The sequence below is a fragment of the Mytilus edulis genome, chromosome 13, assembly GCF_963676685.1.
Source record: "Mytilus edulis chromosome 13, xbMytEdul2.2, whole genome shotgun sequence".
Taxonomy (NCBI): Eukaryota; Metazoa; Mollusca; class Bivalvia; order Mytilida; family Mytilidae; genus Mytilus; species Mytilus edulis.
In genome coordinates this window covers 24,677,440-24,699,993 of record NC_092356.1, presented here as the reverse complement: position 1 = coordinate 24,699,993, position 22,554 = coordinate 24,677,440, and the positions used below count along the sequence as shown (strand labels likewise).

At 31.9% G+C, this 22,554-nt stretch overlaps 1 protein-coding gene across 1 annotated transcript; it reads left to right on the top strand.

Moving 5' to 3' along the window:
• Nucleotides 1-6,928: 6,928 nt before the first annotated feature.
• LOC139500006 (alpha-1A adrenergic receptor-like) lies at nucleotides 6,929-21,161 on the top strand. Its single transcript, XM_071288697.1, has 2 exons — nucleotides 6,929-7,725; nucleotides 20,372-21,161. The coding sequence occupies exons 1-2, from the start codon at nucleotides 7,314-7,316 to the stop codon at nucleotides 21,091-21,093; spliced, it is 1,134 nt and encodes a 377-aa protein (XP_071144798.1). The 5' UTR covers nucleotides 6,929-7,313; the 3' UTR covers nucleotides 21,094-21,161.
• Nucleotides 21,162-22,554: the final 1,393 nt, after the last annotated feature.

Below are 22,554 nucleotides of genomic sequence, written 5' to 3'. Positions count from 1 at the left end.
AATGCCAATTTCTAAATCATCCCTTATTTCTTTATCATTGTGAATAATTTATCCCTGAAAATAGAATACATGTACTACATTGTACATGTCTTTGATTTAACAAATGATAAAAGATCTGGCGTAAAAACGTGATTCTTAATATAATTTAAAAATTGAGGAGAAAGCCAGAATAAGAAAGTTATACAATTTAAAGAATACCAATCTTAAAGTTTTACTACTTAGAGGTATATTGTCCCCCTTCTTTTAGGGCAGTGGCCCGGACAAATAGTCAAAAATGTCTATTCATCCGGCAAGCCGGACAAATAGCATTTTTACGGTTTTTCGCTAATATTTGTCCGGCCAAAAATCATAATGATGAAGATATAGCATTGTGTTTTGAAAGTTTTAAATAAAGCACGAGTTGTTTTAAAATAATTATATTGTCTAACATCGTTTTATGAAAAAAAAACTCATTCTAATAAAAAAAAAAAACTATACATGTGATTCAGATTTTTTTAATTCTAATATTCTAAAGGAATTTGGATAGGAGGGGGGATGATTCTCTCTTTTGTAGTTCTGCCTATGAATTTCATGAAAGGTAAATAGATGGGCCAATCATTATTGGCTTTATCTGTGATTCCTAAAGATCCCGAATTTATTGTTTCTGTGAAGTTTGGTTAAATTAAGGTCCCCATATGATTATGCACGATTCTTAATTAGCGTAAACGTCAATTAATGGACAAGCAACACAACGAGAAAAATATAATTTAAGAGGCATCTACATGTACATGTATAACTAGTTTTGAGTTAGAGAAATCATTCAAAGCCATATGATTCTATTCAGATTTGTGCGTTTTCCGATTTACGAAAAAGTCAATAGGATAAAAAAGTAATTGAAGCAAAAAAAAAATTAAATATCACTTGAATGGGTATTTCTGGTGTATATACATGTATCACACGTGCTATCTACATGTACATTATACGGAAATGACACGGCTGGGTCTTGTAAAGTTACTGAATGAAGATTACTGTCAGGTGTAATATCCCGGGCGAAGAATTTACTGGTTTGTCAAAACGGTTAGGTGTAATTTGTGATATTGTAAAGGTTTGAATCGCGCTCATCTCTTCTTTTTTATAATATGAAATGCGCCAATAAATGGAACTTGACACATTCCCCATTTCCATTCCCCATTTCCATTCTCAATATTTTATTAATTGTGTCATATTAACCTCGAAACGATTAACCTATTTTCACCTTCATGTAACATCAGAATACTGACTTCAACTGTTAAATAACTTTATAATTACTAAAATTACTAAAATTTGAAATTATGTACTTCTCCTTCCGTATGCCATGTTCTTGTGTCAATTCTATCTTTCCATCAGGTCCCTAGTGCACTATTTTGTTCTAAGTGCAATAAGGAGGCCCTTTAAGTTTGCGGTATCTGTACCTGTAAATACCGGAAAGGACCTCCTCATTGCATTAAGAAGAAACATTTGAAAACAAGTCTATAATATTTGCGCAATTAAATGATTGTTTTATTGGCGCAAATTAATGTTGCAGTTTTTAAAATAAAGTGATGCAAAAAAAGAATTGGCGTAATTAACTTGTGGCGCAAATTAATTCTTTTCTAGCGAAACTGGATATCGGCCTTCAAAACATTGTGTGTACACAAACAAAACAGTATTTATCTTTTACGCAGTCTAGCCGGAGAATAAAAGTTTTTGCAATTTGTGTAGGATTTTAATTTTAGAATTTAATGAACAAGTAAGAAGATCGTTAGAGACCTTAAGTGAATCGGAAAATGAGCTATGCACGATGAAAGGGAAAAGTTTGGTGCGTCGATAACAAATTTCATGGATGCATGTGATAACTGTAAAATGTCAAGTCTTTTTAATATAACATCCATTTGTAGAACTGATTATTTCGATCTTTCAAATATGTGTAGAATAATAATAAAAAAATATATTATTTAGTCTCTTTCATATAAATACTGTAGATTTGTATTTGATCATCGATTGCAAACATAACGTCCAGTGAGAAATATTTCATGTATTCGTACAAAGAACAAATCAACTTCTTTTATAATACAATTGATTGGTTATTTAGGTAAATGATTTGAGACAGAATAAGTGAAACTTGGCCAGACGCTTACCTCTAAAATAAAGAAATATAAAAAAAGGTAGAGTTATTTTTTAATTCTGTATTTTACTCATAATGGACTTAAGCACTTTTTACAGTAAAAAAAGCAGTTTTAACACAGACAGCATTAAGCACAAGCGACGCTGGTTCCATAGATATCTTCAACGAATTTTTATATACCCCTGGCAGTTTTCGGTTTATATCATACTCTCACATAGAGGAGAACAAATACCATGCATGGATGTGTTGACTTTTTTTTTTAATACATTTAGATATGAAACATGTACTTCATATAAAGCCTCATTTATAGAGCATTCTTTATAATTTATTGTGTCAAGGAAATATTTGGATCAGAGAAATGTTTGGCGGAGGAGAGAGAGAGAGAAAAAGAGAGCCTGACTTATATCGCGGTATTTGGTCTCATGTTATTCATGTCTAAATGTGATTGGAGGAAACGTTTCCCATTCGTTTTATATATATTCCATAATGATTTAATCCAATCCAAACTAATATTTTTTTTTTATCCCACATCTTTTTTTATATTAAATCACTTTAACTCATAACTATAATAATTGAAATAACTTTCTGAAATAAAACCCTAACAAACGTGTATATCAGACGCTTAACAAAACGATATACCATACGATTGATGAAACGCTAAACGATATCACATACCATACGATAAACGAAACGCTAAACGCTAAACCATACCATAAACCATACGACAAATAAAACGATTAACGATACCCCATGAACCATACGTTATACAAAACCATCAACGGTGACATTTACCATACGATGAACGAACGATGAACGAACGCTGACCGAACGTTGAACGGACGCTATACGAATGATGTACGAACGATGACCGAACTCTATACGAACGATTACCGAACGCTGTACGTACGATTCCCGAACGAAATAAGTGTTAACTTTTACGTTACAAGGACTGTATATGGGCATACATATGTGACGTACATGTATGTCATGCTATGTGTGCTATTCACTGAACCAGTTTGACGCTTAATTAAACAAATTACATACAAAATGTTTACAAAATTGACGGCGGGTAACAATTGTCAGTTTCTTTATAACAAATGTATACACTTAGTTGACATGAGGTGGCCTCTTAGTACTGATACTATCGACAGGTTAAAAATTATTTAACTGACACGATTATGCAGAAGTTTCTACAACCTATAATCTTTGACATTTCAATTGTAATGTTTAAAAAGTAATGTAAAATGTAAAATGTAAAAAACGGAAAGTCCCTTATCAAATTGAAAAATCAAAAGTTCAAGCATCCCAAACGAATTGATAACAGCTGTCACATTTCTGACTTTGTACATGTATTTTCTTATGCAGAAAAATGGTGGATAGAACCTGGTTTTATAGATGGCTAAACCTCTCACTTGTATGACAGTCACATCAAATTTCATTATATTGACAACGATGCATGAAAAAAAAACCCAGACATAATAGGTGAAAAATGTCTAAAATAGGGGTACAGAATTTAAAATTGTGTTATAATCTTAATCACTATAAAATCAAACAAATATGTCAAATCGATGCATATAATTATTGACCATTTACATGTTGTAAATAAAAAGATATGTGGGATATACACCCATCAATTATGCAACTCAAGAACGCGAAAAACAAACAAAACAACATGTTGATCACGTCAACAAGAAAGCTTTATGAGGCAATAAGTTAACAGGAAAAACCATTGTGTTTTTCTTTATTTTCACATACATACGATAACGTGTTCGAACTTTAAAATTTATTTAAATCTCGAATGAAACTAATTGTAAAAATAAATTCTCTTGAGATCTGGGTCAAATCATTACAATATAATAAAGCTTTGATATGTAACGAGTCTAATGACACAATGCTGAGAAATGAATGAATGGATGATTAACATTCTCAGTGGCAAATATTGCAATCGTTTTCTACAATAAAAGTCAATTTCCCTGATTTATGCAAGAGGGGCACGCTAAATATTATTTTAAATTATCCCGCTCATACGATATAAGTCTAAAGATATACAATGATGGTATGTTACATACACTATTCTTGCTGCAATTCGATTATTATTTACGCTTACTCTACGTTCATAAAGGAGCAATGCATACTTGTATCAATCTATTAGGTTAGACCAGCCCAGGAATGCAACCAATGTAATCACAAACTCGAAGCGACCACATGGTCTCAATTCATAATAAATGTATACACGTTGTCTAGTTGGCAATCATACAAAATCTTCTTTTTTATATTGATACATGTAGATACAGTTGTAATTACCAACAATGCTAGTTCTTCTCGTTTTAGTATTCAATTTGTCCGAAGGTTCAAAAGTTAAGACGAAAACACATGGCTCAAATCATCTGAAGATTCATACATGATGTATACATGTACATAATACATGTACAAATAAACCCTAAATACCTACAATGCTAGCGCTTAAAGATTAAGCATTCGACTTATTCATTCGAAAGTTTAAAAGTCAAGATATATTCAAAGATTTTAAGAAATGTAATATAAGAGGATTACAGACAATAAAAGGTATTAGAGTAACAAAAACACTTCGGTTTTAGTATACTAGTCTTATTTGAAATATCACTTAAATTTTGGCAGGGTTAACACTGAATATGTCTTATATATGTCATAACAGAATTACACGATCAAAGATTATTCACACTCTATTAACAGTCATCATTACGACAGATTCGATAAGATTGGTCTTCCCAATTTCCACTAAGTACATGACTGTATATATTGAATTTTGATATAATATTATTAGCAGATTTTGATATGTTTTGCCAAAAGTAGAATCTGCATAGCCATGGAAAATGTAGAGTTATGTGTACAGAGTCGTTTCTTTGTTATGTAATTCTGCTCTTATTAAAAAAAAACATTAAGAATATACCAAATGTATCTGAATGCTCTACACATGCACCTTTTAAATAAAACGTGAAGTGTTGCATTGTTTTAACCGTAAACAGGATTCTCATATTTTTGTATGTGTTCGTAGTACTTATTTCTAATTTTTTCAATCGTATCAAGATGACTGTTTGACGTATATTTCTCATATTCTGAGATTCGTTTTCGTCTAAAACCCGTCCAAGGGTGAACTGGGGTCTACGAAAAAAAATTACCCGAGATTCTTCTATCCGACTATCAAAACATGCAATGCAACATATGTCTGTCAAGTTGGCTACATGTGCAGGATGTATACATACGCAGCCACGTCTCATTCCAATAGGGATATTACAATCATTAGATTCGTTTAGGTATGAAATATAATATTCAACTGTTTAATATTGGTATTCTTCAACAATACACATTTATTATACCTCAGTATGTTTTTTCTATGTAAAAAATAATGAAATAGTTGTGCTAGTTCATTCCACAGACTATATTCCAGTCAATAGTTTCAAAGACTATTACCCCGGTTAATAGTTTCATAATCATCTTTCCCGTACTTTTTCATGCTTATTTTTCATTGGACAATAATGATGTCATTGACTATTTTGCCTGGCAACGTCAAACTCTAATATTGTAAACGGTATCATCTGTTTGTGTCGATTGTAATTTCACTTACAAGAAGCAATAATACAAAAGAGAGAATATTTTCGCGCGATTTTTTTTAAAGAACTATAAAAAAAAAACAACAAAAAAACGTATAGTTCATCTTGTGCATGCCAAGTTATGTGACATTTTTTTCTTTACTTTTAGATGATATATGTACACTTTTAGAAAATTAGTTAATTTGGTATATAAAAACACTTAATGACTGTGTTGTTCAGTATAATAGAACACCTAATAACTGGTTGTGCGGGTAATAGCAAGTTTGTTGTCCCTTCGCATAACAACTATTGCTCTCGGCTTTGCCTCGAGTAATAGTTGGTATCTCAGGGACAAAAAACTTGCTATTACCCTCACACCCAGTTAATAGGTGTATAATATTGCCTTTTTCGCAATCTATGGAGGCTGTCCTTAGAAGAAATAAAGTGGAAAATTAGATTGTGATCTCAAGCAATTCCACCCCCTATATGATCAGAGTTAGAACATGGCTTTAAAAGCGAAAGAAACGAGTCATATCAGAATTTCGATAGTCGGATATTTGAAATGATTTGTTCATGCATTAAATTCATTATTTGTCTTAGTCTATATCTTAACCTTTTCACTTTATAATTAAAAGTCGTATACGCATAAAGAGAAATATTGTATTTCAAAGTAGAGCATTTTAAATAGTTAAAAAATAATTACGTAATCCGAACATAAATTAAACATTAACAAATTTTCTCTCTAGGGAATACATATAATTTTTATTGTTAAACATAATGTACGAGTCCTACGTATTTAGTATGTTCGTTTAACAGATATTTATCAATTTTCTCCAGTCGAATCTTAATTTCTAAATGCGTGGCATGTGAAATGATGTTTAAATTATTTTAAATAATACCCTAATACATTTTGGTCGACGTAAACTCAGAAATTCCTAAAACATTATTTGTTTTTCATTGTGGACATATTAGAATGTAGTGGACTGGAAGAGTAACGAAACGCTCGAAAAGACACTGTTTATGTTTCATTGGTCGAGTAAGTTTTATATCAGCCCCGAGAACCACCCGGGACGGTATTAACTCGTATCTAGATTGTTCTCACGATTAAGGACATCTGATTGTAACATGAAATTTAAATCGAACAGATTAAAATGATTTCGATTTAAAGTAGCTTATATACCCCTTTAATTAACTATCCTTCTTTTGTCATACGTGGTTCCGTTTAAAAAGTTTACACACTCAACACGACAGTGTCATAATACTTGTGTATTAGTTGTAGATAAGTCGATATTTTCGGTTAAATGGATCTTTAAAAGGAGAAGTTTTCTTCAGACGGATACATTTTTTTTCGTTCAATTTTGTGTATAATGTATTCACGTAAATTTTGAAATATATATTCCTAGGTAACAATACTATTTAAAAATCAACAATGTTTAACATATGAGTTTAACAGAGCGTTGTAAACTTTGTATAGTATGAACGACGGGAAAATTTGCAATTTTATTACTAATGGATGTATATTTTATAGTTATATAAATAATTGGATTGCAATTCATCTAAAGATACAGATGTGATTTTAATATCTTTTGTCCACTGATAGTTTATCCATCAATTTATAAAAGATGAATACCACAGTTACAAACAGCGAGAGAAGTGTAGCTGGGACCGTAATTGCTGAAATATTTCTAATTTTCGTGTGCATTTCTGCAATAATTGGTAACACTTGCATGTGGATTATAATTTATCGGACACGTAAACTTCGGACGATCTCCAATGCATTTATTTTGTGTCTAAACAGTGCCGATTGGTTAGTGTCCGTTCTGAATATGCCAACGACTGTCGTGGCACTTGCTCTAGGAAGATGGCCACTGTCGTCTCAGGCGTGCCAAGTTTTCGGATTTTTTAACATGTTCACTTTAGTTCAGAGTGTTCTTTCGTTGTGTAACATTAGTATAAACAGATATGTGATAGTCTGTAAACCTTTCAGGTTTCCATCAATATATACAACTAAAAGATCTATCATGATGATAATAGGTTAGTATGCTTTTATAATCATCATGGGGGTTGTAAGGGGGAGGGAGAGGGATACGTGTACTTGTACATACAGGGGAGAATATAAAAAGTAAAAAAACATTTCGGAAGGCGAAACTCTACACAGTCTTGTCGTGGCCCTTATGGTCGATTAAATGCAAGATACGAATATGCCACGTTCTCCTTACCAATAAAATTGTAAACAATTCTTCCTTATTTAAGATTGCGTATGTTATGCACGTGATTTTATGCATGTTAATCTAGAGTTCTTTCTTTAATAGCTTGACTTACTTAGCTAAACATTAGTCCTTCAAATTTTATGTCCGGTTTGTCAAAGTTATATAATATGATTATTTACGATTACATTAATAAAATGACAATTAAATAGAACCAAATACCTGTTGCACATAAGCTACATTTGTAAAATATAAGAGGCGTAAAGATAAAATGTTACAAATCAGCATAATAAATGATTACATTTACATAATACAATCAAGTTGAAAGGGGTTGTTTTGATTTATAACATTTAGATTTTTGTCCTTCCTTATTTATCAGGTTTAAATAAGTACCCCAAATAAGATACATTTATGACAGTAACCCAAATGTAGATTTGTACGTTTATTGTGCCATAAATCTTTAGATGTTATCGGAAATTTTAAAACTTTTAAAGTGCATCTATTTGCACATAATGGTAAGTGACTTTTTCCATATACCATGTGACGAGCATTAACATATCACACATAGTTTTAAAGATTATGTTTAGGAGAAGAACTGAATAATAAACATCAAATTCCTAGCGTCTCGTTAAACCCTTTCGCATCAGCGCACTATATATGACAGCTCGTTTAAACTTCATGGACAGTTGTAGTTTATATAGAGTAACCAAGTGTGAACAGTAAATTATAGTGTGAATTAATTTGGGCCATCATCTTCTCTTAGAATTTTGCTCTTCGAGTTTGATGAACATAAAGCATTTTATTAATTTTCAAATCAAGCATAACATGTAATGCTCTGAACCAGAGCACGGCTTGCTCTTACCTTTAACATCAACAGAAGTAATAATGCTTACCATTTTCAAGCTTGACCCAGGGGTTAAGTTACAGTTTTCCATGGTCATTTGAAAACATCTTGGACTTTGACTTCTGATAATTAAATTGATACAGTTCATGAGGAATATTTGATCTACTTCTGATAAATTTTGTTCGAGTGTTTTACATGTACATGTAGCTACAATATATGTAGATAATTACATATTGTCAACTATTCATGTGTCGATTGTTGCATTCTGCCATCCATTTCATGTTTTAACTCATCTACATCAAACACACCTTTCTTAATTAATCAGAATTCAAGTATAATTAACATTTTGATGAACTTTGTTTAACTTCCCTTAGAGGACAGTAATTAAATACCAACTGCTATGAAATATTGTCCTGTGGGAGGACACTGTTTTATAACTGTTGCTGTAAAATTCTGTCCACTTAAATAGAAAAGAATCCATGATAATGGATATTACCAGTATTTACTACACAAATTATGTTAGAAACTGTACAGATGGACACTTTTTCGAACTTACACAAAAACACTAACGTACCAGTATGAACCAGATTTATTCAATATACAATTCAGAACGTTTTTAAATTTTTTTTTTCAAAGAAAATTTCGCTGAAGGTGCTCAATGTTAAAATTCCAAAGACATTTTTATTGATCTCATGACAATAACAAATGCCGATGAGAATATCAAGGACATCATTATCTAACAATATTGACTCTTCAAAGATCAGTTTTGTCAGAAGCGTTTAAATGTCTTATTATCATTCCACTTTGTCAAATTTATCTATCATATGTTGTCACCCGTAAAAATAAATATATACCTAATAAATCAACAATCTTTTGAAAGCCATACCTATATTGACATTGGTGTCTAGGGTCCGTAATCCTTGAGACAATAAAACCGGCCTATGAAGAAGGGTATTTACAAAATATAATTTAAACATATACATAAGGGTATAATAAAAAAAATGTCAATTAATGTTGAATGTAAATGTTCATGATAGGTTAGTAAACTCCTAAGTCCTTTCCCAATGGGAATCTATAAATTTACACAAGAAGAAATATATGGGTTTTTTTCTACAAATAAGACACTTGATGCTTTGAGCATGTTGTGATGATGTCAAAACATGCTAGGTATTTGTCTTATTTCATAAATCTAATGGATACATATCTCCGTAGTCTAATCCTGGGGGGAGACATCATTAAAAGAAATATGTGGAGAGTTAATCATTTATATTAGTATTGCTAACATTGATCTTTCAAAGAATTAGGACGAAACTGGGCGCACTACGTTTGCGCGCATTTGAGGATTAAAATGTTTTACGTTTGCGCGCAACTTTTGATTACATTTGCGCGCATTCATTTTACAGGTAAACTCAGGTAAAAATATAAATAAAAATGAAATTAAATTATAATTGACTATATATTTTTTTATTTTCATAATAAATATAACTATCAATTATCAATTTTGAAAATATTTCTTAATTCAAATTATATATTGTTCATATTGAATTATGAAACCAATTATAAAGTGATCATTAGAAACTCCGTAGTTTAATACATGTAACTTCATTGCGAATATTTCAATATTTCAGAGTGAATGTAAACGAATAGTGATCGTTTTTAAAATAAGTAATTCAATTTAAGTTAGTTTGTAAAGATACACTTAGGCACAAATATGGAGTTTCGACACGTACCTACATGTAAAGTAATGAAATTATCAATACTTTTACCTTTAAGATTAGCTATGTTTTAGTATTTTAACATTTTTATCTGTACATATTTCTAGGATTTAGTGCTTGTGCATAATAAAACGGACTTATTTTGCTCGAAATCCCACTTCCACCTCAACATTGGTGAGTAGGGGACCAAGACTAACGGAACGAGTACTTATACTTGTAAATAATTGAACAAATTATAAATAAATTAGTATTATTACCTGTATTTTACCTGAGTTTACCTGTCATAAAAATGCGCGCAATTGTAATCAAAAGCTGCGCGCAAACGTAATAATTTTTGCGCGCAAATGTAATGGTAATGCGCGCAAACGTAATGCACCGAAACTACACGTGTCAAATATGCAACAACTCGACCGTCTTGGGGTACAAGCACTGAGTTAAATCGTATCAAGAGCCTTTTACATATGTCAATAGACTCCAAAAGGTATTCGACGCTAAAACAATTTCAATGGCATGACAAGACTTTGGATTATAAGAGTATCAGAAACGCGAGAAGAAGGCGGTATAATATAAAAAAAGAAGATGTGGTATGATTGCCAATGAGACAACTGTCCACAAGAGACCAACACTGACTACTTCAGTCTGAATAGAGAAACATGGTATACAATACAGTAACAGGGGAGGTAATGACGTTGCTAACGTAAAATGTTATTTTCGCGACGTCAAACTGTGACATATATATCGGGGAAAAGATGCATTTTTCAACTGATTTTTATCATTCAAACTGATTTAATTTGAAAACGAGTGCATGGACTTCTATTTTTTAAAACGAAATTTTGTTTCATTTTGCAGGGAGATTATGTGGACCAAATTTTATAAAACTGTAAATAGTGCAATTTTTTTAATATTGAAAAATATACAGCAAAAAAATACGTTTATTTCTCAATTCATGACCATTTCATAAATATGAGTTATTTCTGAATAAAAAATTAAAAAATGCATAGTTTTTTAGGATATTTATGGAATACAGAAATTACAAATTATTTAACAAAAAACTATTTGTGTTTATCTCTAAAAACAAAAAAGTTATGTCTTTCTTTCGAAAGGAAAAATACGGGCACAAATCTAAATTTTGAGCAAATATACAAAATTTCGACCTCATTTAACTCAACAAGTAGCACATGAAGGTATATTTTTTATTACATATTTGATTTAATCGGGCAAAAAATAGCTTATATGGAAATTTTCATCAAACTGTAAATACGGCATCAAAACTTTATCGTATGCCCTTAATTAAAGTAAAGTATCAAGTTGTATAGAGAAATAAATATATAATCTTTTTTAAAAGAATCACTAGAAAATGAAATTTGACGAACAATTAAGTCAAAAGGGTCTATAGTCCAGGACCTATAATAGATATGTTAAAAACTTCTAACCTTGATAGTTTATTTTTTATGTATATAGTTTAACTGTAATTCTAAAATAACTCAAGTACAACAATGTAACGAGTTCCGGACAATTAAAATAATTTTTGATTCACAAAACCGTTTGTTCCTTACTTTTAAAGTGATTTTTAAGTGTTCTTTCTTACAATGCTTTTTCATAATTTAATGCAATTACAAGTAATCAATGGTATTTCAGAAAATAATTGCTGAAATTATTCAATGGGGGTTTCTGGTGCGATTTACTTAATTTTAATTTTTAAATTTCGGGTCTATTCTTATTAATTTTTGAGATCTAGAGGGATACAAAAATTATAGATATTATTTTGTTAAAATTTAAAAAAGGACTTGTGTTCCATAAATTTAATACTAATCAATTTTTACATTTAACCAATTTTAAAGTATTTGATTAATCACACTAGTGTTTTGTCTTCTTTTCTAATTCGGGAGAATATTCGAGTAGAAGTTTAAAATGAACGGGAGAGCAATCATTATGTATGATAGGTAGTTCAAGTATGATGTTATTTCTTCCCATAACAATATCCAATACGTTCGTAGCACATAACTTATTGTATAAATATTTAAGTTTAGGAAAATAGCGCAAGACTAAAATGTTTTAAAAGTTGTTTGTTTGATTAATATTTCTAAACGTCTAGTTGACAATATTTCATGCCTCCTTTGGACGAAATCTGTTGTACAATAGCCTTGTTTAGATAGAGATTGAACAATGAAGATATTTGAGGATTTTATTAGGATTTGGTACATGTACATGAATACTTCATACTACGGTCTAATTTTGTAGGTTACATTAAGCTTTTATGAATCAAATATAAATATCAGTATCTAAATATAATAATATTCCTATCTATTTTCTACAGTGCTCATCTATGCATTGTATTTCACTTTAAACCAAAGGTATTTATTTTTATTTGACGGATCAAATTTTGAAAAATTAAGGATATTACATTTTTTTTTTATTGCGAAAGACTTGATTAGAATTAAAACCAATTCAGAGCAATTCAAGTATTACAATGTAGTTTTGCTATAAGATTTAAGGTGGAAATACAACGATTAAAATAGACGTTAAGGAAAAAGACAATAAACGTCCTGCAGAAAGTATTACAGTTAATTCTCGGCTAACAAAAGATAATATCCGTTTAACAGAATGTCAACTTTCAAGCGGTCTTTAAAACGTGACCGGGCTGTGAAATAAATTGCTATTAAAAAGCTGAGTTATGTCATGAAAAATATGTGTAACGATTGTGCCTTACTAATTCTAAATAAGTCGGCACCGGCTGCAGTTTGAATTTTAAATCGTCAGGCACAGGCAGGGCAGGTATGTAGACCGCTTCTAGATTTTGATAACTTATTGAAGCTAAGTGTTAACCTAAAAATGTATCAGGGGAGGGAGGGAGTATGTTAAACGATTTGATGTATTACTTTATACAGTATGGGCAACGAAACTTTTGTCCGTTTCATCTAGTCTACGTTCAAACTTAATTCAGGGAGAAGTTGCTTTCTAAGACCAAAAATCGAAAATACTTTTTTTTTTTTTTTTTTACACACCCATTGACAGGGTATATATGAATATCCAACAAAGCTATTCCACCGGAGTGAAGGGTCTCGCCCTTAGCAAAGAGGAAACGTTTATTAAGATTGGGTTATACTTGCCACAGGCCACATGCAAATGTACGTAATTTGCAAAACAAAAGTGGATCTCTCCTTGTAATATATAAGGTTTTCATATTCCACGTCACCATTCCGAAATGTGTGTGACTGCGTATTTATACATCCGCAACTCCTTACAGACGCCCTTCTTATGCATGGGATTTACTGGCGGACGAAGACATTCCATTTGACCATCTGTCAATACCCAACTCATTCATTATTTAATCATACGTTTTTTGATTGAGTTAAGTCTGCCAATTGATATTTTATCGTATGTTTTTCTTTGTTGTGATGTTATGCTATTGTTTCAGAAAAAGGGAGAAGGTTTGGATCCATTAAAACGTTTAATCCCGCTGCAAATGTTTGCACCTGTCCTAAGTCAGGAATCTGATGTACAGTAGTTGTCGTTTGTTTATGTAATATATACGTGTTTCTCGTTTCTCGTTTTGTTTATATAGATTAGACCGTTGGTTTTCCCGTTTGAATGGTTTTACACTAGTAATTTTGGGGCCCTTTATAGCTTGTTGTTCGGTGTGAGCTAAGGCTCCGTGTTGAAGGCCGTACTTTAACCTATAATGGTTTACTTTATAAATTGTTATTTGTATGGAGAGTTGTCTCATTGGCACTCACACCACATCTTCCTATATCTATATAGCGTGGGATAAGAATAAAGAAGATGTTGCATACTAGATATTTTTGAGACAACGTACAACAAAACACGGCCTATATCATTCACATGTATAGATTTTTGTGTATAGTCTCAGATGAATGATCGCTAAAACAAACTTTAACATTAGAGTTTACAATCCACCCTAAATTCAGATTATAATCATTATTTAGAGAACAAAACAAATTTATTGCGTGCAAGTCATGTAGACTAGATAGTATATCTGTACATAGATTGAATTTCAAGAAGAATATTGTGACACAATTAATATTTATGGAGTATTTACATTTTTACGGACCATAAAATACCCATAAGCAAGAAATATTATGTTTACTAAATTGTCAGTTTGTCAGATGATGCAGCAAAAAGAAACCATTAACTGTTTCAGTGTTGTACTATTACGTATTGTTATATACGTTCCAATGTGGGTACATATTTGCTAGTCTATACATAATGAAATATCACTGGGGTCGACCGTTTCAAAACCGTATGGTCGATTTAATCTTCCAAACCTTGCGAAACCGAAACTATAATAATAAATTGTTTGTTTCACTTGTTTTTTTTGTGTATAGGAAATATTTATTGATTTAAAAAAAATGAACAGTAAAGTCAAGTTACCAAATATAACTGGCAGTTGTTTTATCCCTTCCCCTCCCACAATCTTCAAGTTGAAAATTTACAGATATATGCATGGCTACTTTCACATGCTTTAGCTTATATGTAAAGGTGTAAAGCATCTGAAAATAGGAGTCTGAATTATATATATAAAGAGATTTTTAAAGAAAATGACTAAAAGAAACAACACAATTTCGCATGCACAATCAAGTTTTGACGATATGTTTAACCTCAAATAGTGTTTGGCTGTCCATTCGATAAAAAAAAATCCAAATTTTAAATGATACATAATATTACTGATAAATCCCTCCCCTGGGCACTTTATTTTAGTAATCAATCAATTGATCTGTATGTACAGTTGGTTATCTGATTATTTAGATTTATAAGTCTAGCGGCCAATATTACATAGACGTACATACACAATCTAACATCAAAAGTCACTCATGCCTTTTATTACAACAACTATCTTACAAGTTTCTAAACATAAACAATACAAGGCATTCGAAATCTTTTCTAAGTTCTATTCTTGAGTATCAAAGTGAAATTGTAAAATATTTTTACTAGTTAAAATTATGTACTAAGAAATTTTATACCTTTAAGTTCAAAAATGTCACCATAAATTTGAGTAATATAGATAAATACAAAATATAATAAGCGTAAAATTCACCTAATTATTACTATCCTTTAATCCTATATGAAGCAGGTCACATTGGACAATTGGCCTGTGGTTACTTTAAAAATAATTATAGCAAATACCTAGTAAGTGCTTTAATCCTTTTCATGGTTAATTTCAACATCAAGTTGAACAAGTACTTTTAAGCTTAAAATTAAGATATATCTTAGGGGAATCGTTATCTCCATCTTACTAACAATGCATATGGAAGAAGGAATGGACATATAATCCTTAATGATGGATGTTATTCAGTTTGTTTTTTGTTTTTTGTTTATTTTTATAATACCCACGCGAATAAATGACGAGATTTAAAATAGCTTCTTCATCACTTGTTATTTTTATAATACCCACGTACGAGAATGAATGACTGATGTAAAATTGCTTCAATCACCATTATTAGTCAATACCAAGACTACAGTTACCTTTTAGGTTATTTTAATTCGAACGCCAAGCCTAATCTTGAAATGATGTCAGCTTATAACGTATAAACAGACTTTGAGATTTTCAAGTTGTTCCTTCTTGTTTATTTGTTGATAGCGAGGTTGTGGTTTTGTTTTAGTTAGAGTAAAATAATACGAACAGTATATAGAAGAACCAATCTGATATAAAAAAAAAATCATTCTGCTAAAGAGTTAGAAGATGACGTATGAGTGTCAATGAGACAAATCTTCATCCAAGTTACAATTTAGTAAAGTAAACCATTATACTAGGTCAAAGTACGGACTTCAACACAGAGCCTTGGCCTATACAAAGCTGCAAAGGGCCCCAAAAATTACTAGTGTCTAATCTGTATATATAACGAGAAACGAGAAACACATTTGAACCACATGTACATCAGCAAACGATAATCACTGAACACCAGGTTTCTGACTTTAAACACAATATGTGGGGAATGGACTCAGAAAAAGATGAACGGGTCCCTGTTTAGTTAAAAAATTTCAAAATTGGAGCCGGGTATTGAAAGTATGTCAAGTGTATGTACCTTTTAAGGTAGGCGCTGTAATGTTCAGTAAAGACTATTGTACCTCCTAGCATGAAGGGCCGTTCGGGTCATCATTCATTTAAACAAATTGTCACGTGTTCTCCTAGGGTACGTAACAAAGCGCTAGGTGTAATACTTGGGTGCGTGAATTACCTGTTACGCGTACATCTAGCGTATGTCTAAAAGAATGGAGTATTGCCCGAACGGCCTTTCATATCCCAGTGCCTATTTTACCATACTCATATCAATCGCTTAAGAATTTTGTATCAAAAAGATATATTAATAAGCTTTTCGTTTAGGTTCTTGTTTGGTCACATAGCTCGTAACGTGTCTACGTATTAATACAGTGGAGATCACTTCTAACCTCTCATTAAATCTGTCAGAATCTGTCAGGAGAACTGTTCTAGGACAGTACGTAGAACTGTCAGCCTGACACCTTTTAGTCAGTTCTAGGTTAGAACTGTTCTAGCTAGAACTGATTTGGTCAGTTCTACCTAGAACTGATTTGGACAGTTCTACCTAGAACTGGTCCTGACAGTTCTACCCTAGAACAGTTTTAGACAGATTTGGTCAGTTCTACTTCTAGAACAGTTCTGCGGTTAGAATTGATTACAAATTCTACGGCCAGAATTGATTTATAAATTCTACGGCTAGAATTGATTTATAAATCCTACAGCTAAAATTGATTTATAAATTCTACGGCTAGAATTGATTTGGTTTAAATTTAAGAACTCTTTGTCTAAATATAAAGGCTTCGGCAAAATAGCGATTAATATTATAAAGAGTTTTGCTATTTTGCCGGTTTTAACCCCGCCATATTCTGCATGTATGTGACTGTTCCAAGTCAGGAGCCTGTTATTCATTGATTTTCTTTTGTTGATGTGTTACATAAAGTATTTGTTTTTCTTTCATTTTTTGAACATAAATTAAGCCGTTAATATTGGGGGGGGGGGGGGGGGGGGGCATTATTATTTCATTTATTTTACATTTGTCATTCGGGGAGTCAGGATGACTCGTTTTACATAACAAAATTATCTGACCTTAATGTAATACGCTATTCCGGCCCAAACCACCAGTGACGGATCCAGCAGTTTAAAAAAAAGGGGGGGTCCAACTAAAATTTATTGTCCTCATTCAAATGCATTGATCGTCCATAAAAAGGGTGCTGTACAGTAATTCAGTATAATTTTAGGTCAAGAGGGACTGTAATATATACAAGTTATAGCAATATTGGAAAACAATGACCTCAAACTTTTGTTCGCATGAATTTATAGTGCCAGCATGTCCTCTTTTTATTCAAAGTATTGAATCGTAAACAAATATCAGTAGTTTTCATACTTCAGACTGAGTCGTGTAATAAAATCTTTTGACCGCATCATTCCTAACTGACCATATTTGCTCTTTCTTTCTGCAAATCTATATAGCTGTACAGCAATTCAGTTATAATTTTAGGTCAAGAGGGACTGTAATATACAAGTTACAGCAATATTGGAAAACAATGACCTAAAAATTTTGTTCGCATGAATTTATAGTGCCAGCATGTCCTCTATTTATTCAAAGTATTGAATCGTAAACAAATATCAGTAGTTTTCATACTTCAGACTGAGTCGTGTAATAAAATCTTTTGACTGCATCAATCTAAACTGACCTTATTTACTCTTTCTTTCTGCAAATCTATATAGCTGTACAGTATTTCAGTTATAATTTTAGGTCAAGAGGGACTGTAATATATACAAGTTATAGCAATATTGGATAACAATGACCTCAAAATTTTGTTCGCATGAATTTATAGTGCCAGCATGTCCTCTTTTTATTCAAAGTATTGAATGGTAAACAAATATCAGTAGTTTTCATACTTCAGACTGAGTCGTGTAATAAAATCTTTTGACCGCATCAATCTAAACTGACCTTATTTGCTCTTTCTTTCTGCAAATCTATATAGCTGTACAGTAATTCAGTTATAATTTTAGGTCAAGAGGGACTGTAATATACAAGTTACAGCAACATTGGAAAACAATAACCTAAAAATTTTGTTCACATGAATTTATAGTGCCAGTATATCCTCTTTTTATTCAAAGTATTGAATCGTAAACAAATATCAGTAGTTTTCATACTTCATACTGAGTTGTATAATAAAATCTTTTGACCGCATCAACCAAAACTGACCATATTTGCTTTTTTTTATGTGAGTCTATATAGTTGCACAGTACTTCAGTTATATTTTTTTTTACTGTAGTATATATAAATAACTGCAATATTGGAAATTGAACAAACATCAGTAGTTTTCATACCTCAGACTGACTCATGTAACAAAAATATGTGTCTGCATCAATCAAATCTGACCATATATGACTGCATCAGCCAAAACTGATCATTTTGCTTTTTTTAATGTAAAAAAGTGCGAAGCGGGTTTTTTAATAGTGTGCACCATTTTTTATGTTATTTCGAATAGACAGAAAAAATTGATAAGTCATTTCTTATAATTTAATTCTAAATTCCATTTTAAACCTTGCCAAACCATGAAAAAACGTTGATGACATTACGGTCACATGACTAACTTAATATGTCTATGGGCGCTGATAACACAATAACGACAGAAGACCCGTTACATCCAAACTTAAATTATTAAATAATGAACCGTCACAAAACGTGACTTTTTAAGTCAGTAGTTCATGATGGTTTTTTTTTTAAACAAAACTATTTAACGGCATCATCCAACACTCACATCACTGATTCATATACTTTATTTTAAAATGAAAAGTACATGTATGAGAAGTTCTCTTCTTGGAAAGGTATACTGACTTTACTGTTAATATAATTTGAAGAAGGAAAATGATTGGTTTTGTTTGTAGCCTTACGTCCAGTGGCAAATATTTCATTCATGTTCAGATCGAGTATATTTTTCTGACGTTCCAGACTCCCAGATATTATTCATTATCGTTATGGATAAGTTTGGCAACGAGATAATGCAAATATGAGACCTCAGTGCAAATGTACATAGTTTTCTTGCGTTTTTAAAACAACACTGTGTTCATTACTATGATATCCCATATTTCATCCATTGTACAATTTTCGTTTGAACTTTTGTCAAAACAGAATCTTAAATCATGAATGTAAATCCAAGGCAAACAAGGTAAATTACGATTAAAATTCCATGAATTAAATGCAGAGTTATATTTACGAAGAGACTGTTAAAAACGGGGAACGAAGAAACGTAAACAATGATGTTTTATTTGCAATCTCATAAAAATATTTCTCCGATGAGTTGGATAACCTCCTATCCACTTCGATATTTGTACATGTAACTTTTGATCAGTAAAAAATATAGAAACATCTGCTATTATATATAGTAAAGTAATTGGAACTGATTTTTTCTTCTAAATTCTAAATTGCCCTTTCTGCAGTGACGTAATTTAAAACTGTTCTACAGTCCTGACTGATTTAGTCAGTTCTGCTGACAGTTCTACTGTTAGAACTGATTTGGTCAGTTCTACCTAGAACAGTTTTAGACAGTTCTACCCTAGAACTGATCCTGACAGTTCTACCTAGAACTGATTTAGTCAGTTCTACCTAGAACTGATCCTGACAGTTCTACCTAGAACAGTTCTAGGGTAGAACTGTTCTAGCTAGAACTGTTCTAGGACAGGTTAGAACAGTTCTATGACAGAATATTCTGACAGTTCTAATGAGAGGTTAGAAGTGATCTCCACTGTACATTGCTGGTTTTAAAAGGTTCTGTGTTTGGGCTCTCATAACAGGATAAGGAATTATAGTTTATTTGCTGAAATATGCATGCGTGATTTTTTAATGATGATATATGTCCTGTAATCTTGTTTACAATGTTAATAAATTTCATTATTTTATTTTCAGTCTGTACCAGCATATCCATAATTATTTCAATTCCGCCATTGTTCGGTTGGGCCGAGTATGGTTACGTTGATACACAATTTTATTGTTTTTGTTTATGGCCTAAATCTCCATCGTATGCATTTTTCATGATTGGCGTTTGTTTTGGTATACCTCTTACCGTTATGGCTATATGTAACGTTCTCATTTTCACCGCAGTGCAAGCAAGTAAAAAACGAACAGCCCGTTCCTCAAGATCAAGTATGGCAATAAGCAAAAACATTTCAATTCAGGAATCTTCTAGTGACACAGAAGTTCCAACTAAGACCGAAAAGAAGAAAAAAGATAAACCAGAAACAGAAAATAAAAAAGAACGTAAACATGTGGATATGGTCGATGTTCAAGTAGAGATGTCCGATTCAAATACGGAAACTAACGATGTGAAAAAGAGGCTAAGTAAACTGCCGAGTAATAAAGTGAAAGCAGAAGATGTTCGACTTGCACTTGCGTTAGCAATTTGTGTAGTGTGCTTTTTCATTTCTTGGTTTCCATTTTGTATAAGCATGCTTATTGGAATTTATGCTCCAAATTCTGTTTCGAACGATTTCCATTTAGCTACACTTCTTATTGGATATTCAAACAGCTGTATGAATCCAGTGATATATGGAATAATTAACAAAAGAATCGGAAAGGGATTCAAAGATCTGTTTTGTCGATGTCGATGTTGTAAAGAAGAAAAATTATAAGTTAAAGCATTTTCGTCAATAGCATTTATTTTATGATATTTATCCATTTGTTAATAATATATATTATATTAATTAAACTTTCGTGTTTTTTATGTTATATGATTTGAATTTTAAAATATGTAAGAGACATATATGGTCGAAATGCGCATCAGGTGTAGTCCAAATGGTACCATTTACGTTATTACTATCACTGGGTCGACACCTTTGCTAGTTGACGGTTAAAAAAGCCAAGAAGTGATTGTCAGTACCTCTTTACTGGTATTGACATACGGATATTGCTTTTTGTACTGAAGAATATATATCCCTTATGCAAAGCTCTGATTCGTTGTCCGGATTTGGCCATATTTTTAGTCTTGTTTTCGTTTTATCAGCTTTCCAACTAGGTTTTTGATTCTCAAATATTCAGGCCTGGAGGATTTCTGAATAAATAATGATTTTCGATATGGGCATCTAGTGCAGCAAGTGTAGTACCGTTCATGTTAATGCTACCGTCAGGTCGATACCAATACAGGTGGGCTTTTAGTCCCCAGAGTATCACCAGTACATCGATACTGACTGGGTAATATTATTTTGTTAATCAAATTTGAGTGTTAAATTTGTTATTTCGGGACCTTCTAGCTGACTATGCGGTATGGGTTTTTCTCAATGTTGGCTACCGATAGTTGTTATTGTGTAATCATTTGGTCTCTTGTTGAGAGTTGTATCATTTGCAATCATATCACATCTTCTTATTTTTATATAATTAATGGATGTAGCACGGTTTGTCTGTGAGTGCTCAACTTCCCTCAAACCTTGCGCTGGAAATTAGAAAAACGTGCAAGAGATGAAATGTAAGAAACAAGTAAAAAACAACCAGTTGGAAGAGGGAATGGACTCGTCAGATTGACACTAAGCACAGGCTAGTTAAAAGACAAAGTATACACCGTACCAATTCAAAGGGTACAGGAAGTTACTGAAAGCTAACTGAAAGCGCCAATTACAACTTATGTGTATCAACCATTTGATTTCAGACGAAAGTTTTAGCCAGTAGATATTCAAAAGATTTAGTGTTAAGACGTCGTTAACAGTCTGCAAAAAGCATGACCGTTTGCAATGCCAAATCAAGTACATAGACTGTTATAGTAACGTCAGGATCCCGAGTGTTTATAAATGTGCAGCAATGCATGTACAGTTATGTCTTTAATTTAAATGTAGTTCATTTTAAGTTCTAAACACTTATCGTTTTCGTAAAACATTTACATGCATTTGCTTTGGTCAAAATAGTCTTCACCAAATCTATGTTATTTTACGTGAACACTTGGTAAAACTCTGAAAATGTGTTGAGAGTGCATAATTAAGACTCTTTGCTCCGTGTTGAAGGCCGTACTTTGACCTATTATTATTTATATAGTGAATTGGACTGAGAGTTGACGCATTGGCACTCATACCACATATTCGTGTTTCTATTTTAAAACTCAAAGC

Excerpts from the sequence above, each read along its gene's own strand:
- LOC139500006 (XM_071288697.1), top strand. The coding sequence starts at position 7,314 with ATGAATACCACAGTTACAAACAGCGAGAGAAGTGTAGCTGGGACCGTA. Across the intron at positions 7,726-20,371 it reads ATCTATCATGATGATAATAG|TCTGTACCAGCATATCCATA; the intron begins GTTAGTATGCTT and ends TTTTATTTTCAG.